Source organism: Struthio camelus, chromosome 8 (genome assembly GCF_040807025.1).
Source record: "Struthio camelus isolate bStrCam1 chromosome 8, bStrCam1.hap1, whole genome shotgun sequence".
Classification (NCBI taxonomy): domain Eukaryota; kingdom Metazoa; phylum Chordata; class Aves; order Struthioniformes; family Struthionidae; genus Struthio; species Struthio camelus.
In genome coordinates, this window is record NC_090949.1 from 18,258,150 (window position 1) to 18,264,602 (window position 6,453).

Genomic DNA, 6,453 nt, shown 5'->3' on the forward strand with positions numbered 1-6,453 from the left:
TGAAGTTTCAGTCCCACTGGTTCCACCAGTCACATTTTTGGGAATGGAGCGGCCATTGTTTCACACTCTGCTATTGCAACCGCACCCAGGGCAACTCATTGTTTCGGCAATCAATCCCTTGTTTTTTCCAGGTTTGCTGAGACTACCAATTCACCTATTATTGGTGAAGATGAAGATGTTGCAGAAGAACGAAAAAGGATTATGAGTGGAGGGAACAAAACAGATATCTTAAAATTGCAAGAGCTGACCAAGGTACTGTTTTGGGAAAGATGAAACAAATAACTTTAGAACACACTTGAGCTGCGGATGCAGATGCAGATTGTATTTTTTTCAAAATCATCCTTGTGCCTTGGAAAATAACAAGTGTTTTAAAAATCAGGATTTGGTCTGTTATTTGACCATTCCCTTTGGTTAAAAATCAAACTACAAGAAAGCCTAGCAAGAACAGTGCAACCCTCCTCGCTCACTCCCTTGCTAAAACTTTTTTATCTCACATCATTCAACCTGACTATCCCTTTCTATCACTAGTCCTTTTTTCTGCAGTGCATTTTTTCCATAGATGAGTTTCAATCTCAAGTTAACCGTTCAGTTGCCTTCCCATGAGGACTATAGTTTTTGCTAACTAATCTTTCCAGAAATTGAAGGCATCTGATAGGTGCTTCCAGAGTGCATGCAAGCCTGAGCTAAAAAATCCAAAAATCACACACATTGCTGGGATCTCATAAACAGAGAACTGGACTGAACAGAGTTCTTTGGACTATCTTGCTGTATTGTTCCACTCTGATATATCAGAAATACTTTGTCCAAATGAAGTGTAAGATCTCTCTCCTAGTGCTAAAAATATGAAATAAAAGGCTGGACAAAGAAAACTTGGTGTTTTTAGGGATCATTACAAATGTATGTATTGTAGGGTGAACGTTTGGCTCTATGGAATGCTTGCTCTTTCTTTTAAAAGTTTTATTTAGCTATCTTTATTTTTGCCTTGGTTCTGAATTTGCCTCATCCCAATTGCATTAAACTAAATAATTCAGAGGATTTTCTCTGCTGCAGACATCTTGAAGTAGGATTTTTCTTTTTTTTTTTTTTTCCGGTCGTTTTAGATTTATGCAGGTAGACACAAGCCAGCAGTGGACAGACTCTGTGTTGGCATCCGTCCTGGAGAGGTAGGTTGTTCAATGGCACTAGAATACGTTCCATGGATCAATTCAGAGTTCATGCCCCTGCTGATTTACAAGTTGGAAATACTGAAGAATGTGATAAATTTTATAACTTAGTGCTTTGGTCTTCTGGGAGTGAATGGCGCTGGCAAAACTACTACATTCAGAATGCTCACTGGGGATACTGATGTGACATCTGGAGATGCTGTAGTGGCTGGCAACAGGTAAGTGCCTTAAAAAAACTGACAATCTGTTTACCAGCGTAGGAGTGCCCAGATCATAGACTCAATGACCCAGCATTTCCTTTCCATTTTTATGTCACTAAGAGATGCCACAGCTAACACACACTGGCACTTCACATTTTTAACACTGTGTTGAAAAATCTGTAAGTTATAGTAATGCTAAAGGTGGGACAAGGCAATCAAATCCGATCCCTTAACTGTATGAGGAGATTGCCAAGAGCTCCCAAACATAAGATATCCCATCCTACAGAGTACTTTGATCTGAGCCTTTAGGACTTCTCTGCCTATTTCTAGCCACTTTGTCTACACTGTGCTGACATAATACATAAGTGAATACATTGTGATATGGTATTTGTTTATGTTGGCTTAGTTTCAGGTTGTATGCCTTAGTTTCTTAGGTGTGGTTGGGGTCTGTCTCTGTCTGTTGCTGTAATTTGAACAATATCTATTTATTTGTACTTCTCTTTTCTTCTTCCACTGCTACTACCAGCTGACAATGTTAGCCTTGTGTCTTGCTTGTCTGCTCCCAGTAAACACGCTTTGCCATGAAATTGCTTGATTTTTTTCATCTTGAAATGAGCACTATTTGCAAAGAATAATTTCTGCTGAGTGGCTGTTCAAAGAACTTTTCAAGTTGGCCTGTGCTTAAACAGGAAAATGGGTGAGGGAGAACGGGTTTCCACTCTTACCAGGACTCAGCTGACTTGAATGACAGTACATTCTTTGCTATACTATGCAGGTGGATATTTTAGTAGGGCCTTGTGTAAGGGAGAATTCATTTTCCCGTTACAAGAGTTGTTGCCCCAGAAAAAAAAGATTTTATTCAAACTGTCCATCTCTGTCTTAAAGCTAGTGTTATAGATATGAGATTCTTTTCTTTGATTCTCCAGTATATTGACCCAAATCTCTAATGCCCATCAAAACATGGGATACTGCCCTCAGTTTGATGCCATTGATGACCTGCTCACAGGACGGGAACATCTCTACTTATACGCACGCCTGCGGGGGGTTCCAGCAAAGGAAATCAAGAGGGTAAAGCAGTCTTGCTTTTGACTTCTTCATAATTACACTGAATATTTATGATGATTAACTGGATTCTTTTCATACCTAGGGCTAGAATTGCGTGAGCTTGCCTTTCTCTGTTTTGAAGTTCTGGGAGTGGTTTCTACCGTTTAGACGGATAAACACAAGATTGCACTATCAAATCTAAGTTCTTAGGCATGAATGATACCTGCAAAACTGTGGGACTAACAGTGGAAAACTAAACATGCAGCTGCTATGTCTCAGAACTGTGCTGGTTGACGTTTTTCTCTTATCTTTAAAGTTGCTTATGTATGAGAAAGAAAACATGAAAAAGATTCCAGAAGACAACAATGTACATTCTTGTAGAGTTAGAAAATCTGTATCTGGGCTGGATTGTGGCTTTACATCAAGGAATTACAATTCACTTCATCATCACAAAATTTTTGGACCCTTCCCTGATCCAGTCTTAAAGTGAATGTGCTAAAACTCAATGCTTGCCATGTTTCTGACAGAAGAAGGATGTGTCAGCAATACAGTCTGCTAATCATTAGCTGTTGAGTGAAGAAGTCTGTCTTTCTCATAGGTTGCTGAGTGGGGCATACAGAAGCTGGGACTTCCTATGTATGCAGACCAGCTGGCTGGTACCTACAGTGGTGGCAACAAGCGCAAGCTCTCCACTGCCATTGCACTGATAGGCTGCCCACCACTAGTCCTGCTAGTAAGTGTCACAGTAACAAAGGTCTGTGATAGTGCAATATGACACCCCATGAAACGATATCCTGTAAGAGGTACAAGTATGTTTAATGGCAGTCCTTGCAAGCTGCTTTCTGCCCTCAACTCACATCTACTTCAATATAATTTTGAGTTCTTTAATTTTGGGGAGAGACTGGGATACATAATTGTGTTTCGATTGGGCCCTAGGTGATTATGAAAGAAAGATCTTCAACAAAGAATGACTTGAGATAAAATCTATAATCCAAGCAAATCTGAATTCAAATCAGTTTGGTTTCAGTCTGCCTTTTCTTGACAAAGTATAACCACTCATGTAAGAGATGATCTTATGACATATATATCTTGCTGATTTATCCAGCAGAATAAATGTTTGAGAGAAGGATAGCTGCCCTTTTGCAACCTTTAATATCTTTGGAATAAACTATGGAAATTTAGACTATACAAATACTGAAATCTAGTTCTCATTGAGTAACATAAGTTTCCTGGTAGTTGCATAAATCAATGGTAATTCTAAATGCAATTACTACAAGAATTAGCACGTGACACATACCATATACTGCAGCACTTTAATTTGTAGGCTAAAAAAGAACATGTTAATAACTTTTTGATATAATGGTTACTTGTGCAATTGCATGTGCCTTCATATGTATTCTGTCTGTACATAGTAAACAGACAGATGAAACATTTTCTCATCATTTTTCAAGAGAAAATGTTGAATGACAAATTTTTTTTTCTTTTTTTTTTTTTTTTTTTAAAACTACTGACTGGGTTGACTGATTTACACAGGACCAGATCCTCAGCTGGTGTGAATCAGGGTGACTTCACTAGCTTCTTGGGTGGAGAAATGTGTCCTATATGCTTATGTAAATAAGTAATAAGGTTATTTTTAAAGCCAGACTTGTTAAAATTTGATGCAACTGCTACCATTTATTTCTATTTTGAATCCATTTTAGATGCTTTGGTAATGGGGTATCACAAATGTTTACAATTTTGGTAGCTAAGACACCAGACTGTGGATTGCCTTTGTCATAATGGTCGTTGCATTTTCTTCTCTGTAGCTGTGTCCTACACAGACAGCATTCTATTCTCACCTGTAATTTCTTGAATTTGTTTCCTTACTGTTAAAGACTGCTTTGTGCCAGAAGTTTATTAATACCCATTCTTTCTCAAAGCGCATGTGTTTTCTCAAGGCAAAGATTTCCGTAGGAAAGCAGTTATTCATTGAGGCTGAAATACACAAAGAATCAATTCTAAACGGATTTGCTTTTCCTCATCTGCTTCTTTGACTGTGGCTGTCTTAACATTTCCCTTCCAGGATGAACCAACTACTGGAATGGACCCTCAGTCCCGGCGCCTCCTGTGGGACTCCATTGTCAGTGTGCTCAGAGATGGACGAGCTGTGGTTCTAACCTCACACAGGTAAAAAGAGTTGGAATTCAGGCAATTTACTGAATCCCAGAGCAGCTGGAGTTCAGCTGCTAGCTTTTATCTCAAATATCTGTTCTCTGTTTTGAAAGTATGGAAGAATGTGAAGCTCTCTGTACTCGTTTAGCCATCATGGTAAAAGGAACCTTCAAATGCCTGGGCACAATTCAGCATCTGAAATACAAGTAAGCAGAATATTTTTATTCCAAAATGGTGGGGATTTTTGGAGAAATTCAGCACATGTGACATATACCCTTCTTAATACAGCCATCCTGTTTGAAGGGCTAACCCAAGAGCTGTCATTTAAACAGACCCCTTTCTGCGTGCAATTCTGTGATATAGTGGACAACCTGAGCAGACCTCATTTCCACTCTTTTATGCTACAGATCACTTCTGCAGGGCAAATACAGACTCATTAAATTTCTACAGAGCTTAACCTTAGGCACTATTTTTCAGATATTATCAATGTTTTCATAGCTGCTGAAAATTAATTTCCTTCCTTGAATAATGAAGTCATGTCTTCACCCAACTCCCAAACCCTCATCTGCTCCACAGGTTTGGAGAGGGCTACATCGTCACTCTGAAAATCAAAGCTCCAAAGTCTGGGCTGCCTCCAGATCCCAGTCCTGCTGAGCAGTTCATACGCATAAACTTCCCAGGGAGTTTACAGAGAGAGAAACACTACAACATGCTGCAGTATCAGATTTGCTCCTCCTCTCTGGCTAAGATATTTCGGTTAATAATCTCCAATAAGGAAAACCTGCATATTGAAGAATACTCTATCTCTCAAACAACTTTAGATCAGGTGAGTAAAAATTAAAGCATCCCTGAGAAAGCCTATCTGGCAGGAATTGGGCAATGCAATGGGGATGTATCCAAATACCTGAAGGACCATACTGTTCAGTGTAGGGAATTATCTTGCACCACTTACTCAGGCAAAACTCCCAGACCCCCTCATCAAGGAGGGAGGATCAAATATGAAATCTTTGACTACTTCCCTGAGTAAATAGGTGCCATCTGAAAGCTGTTGAGACAGCATTTCCCAGATTTCAGAGTTCACACAACCCATTGCATTAGAAGCAGCAGTCTGAGCAAGGTCAGCTATTCAGAATGAGGCTTGCTGAGCTGGGAATAACCTAGTGCTTCCTTCTGTTTATTTTGAATAAGGGTTTTTGACAGTGTTGTGTCAGAGGTATTGTGGTACCCAGTTAAATGTTTATACATGTCATGCATTTTTACACAAGAGCAATTAGACACAAAAAGCCTGGGAAGCCCACTGGGGCTATGGGCAGTACATAGTTGCTAGAGGGCATTAGCCCCATCTGCCTGCTCTTCTGAGTAGCTCAGGGTCTGCATATGCAAAGTTATCTTCTGTGGGGATGCTAGTGAGACATCCAGGCTGCTTTACAACTTCCTACTAAGATACTCTGTCCCCCCCCTTCCCCATCACAACCAAACTCACTCACGCTGTTCAAGCCATGCAAGCCTTGCTGAACCCATCTTCTGCTGAAGAAAAAGTATTTTAGTTGCAAGTAAGTGCATCCAAAGGAAGTTTATCAAAATAAAGAAGGAACTAATGATCCTTGCTGATGCTCAGGGTCCTGGTTCAGTACATGCTGCTGGAGTCCCCTTTCCCTCTCTTCCCTGCAGAGGCCAAGAGGTTACAAACTTATAAAGCCATTCAACTAACTCATCTCAGTCAATGAGACATTTGTCTTCTCTCCTCACACAGGTTTTTGTGAACTTTGCTAAACAGCAGATGGAGGATGAGGAAATTCCATTGCATCCCCGTGCAGCTGGAGCCAGCCAGGAAGCAAAGGTGTCCCCTGCTTTGCCTCAACAGGCAGTTGCATAAACTATTCCTAAAGCCACAA

The 6,453-nt window shown here is 40.1% G+C and overlaps 1 protein-coding gene across 2 annotated transcripts in view; it reads left to right on the plus strand.

The window, feature by feature from the left end:
* Nucleotides 1–6,447, plus strand: part of ABCA4 (ATP binding cassette subfamily A member 4) — an 85,097-nt gene extending 78,650 nt beyond the window's left edge. For both annotated transcript variants that reach the window (XM_068952393.1, XM_068952394.1), the window contains 9 exons: nt 132–252; nt 1,101–1,163; nt 1,275–1,381; nt 2,290–2,431; nt 3,006–3,140; nt 4,470–4,573; nt 4,672–4,764; nt 5,135–5,384; nt 6,312–6,447. In XM_068952393.1, coding sequence (XP_068808494.1) covers nt 132–252; nt 1,101–1,163; nt 1,275–1,381; nt 2,290–2,431; nt 3,006–3,140; nt 4,470–4,573; nt 4,672–4,764; nt 5,135–5,384; nt 6,312–6,434 — 1,138 coding nt within the window. In that variant the 3' untranslated portion in view covers nt 6,435–6,447. The remainder of the gene's footprint in view (nt 1–131; nt 253–1,100; nt 1,164–1,274; nt 1,382–2,289; nt 2,432–3,005; nt 3,141–4,469; nt 4,574–4,671; nt 4,765–5,134; nt 5,385–6,311) is intronic.
* The last annotated feature ends 6 nt before the right edge of the window (nt 6,448–6,453 follow it).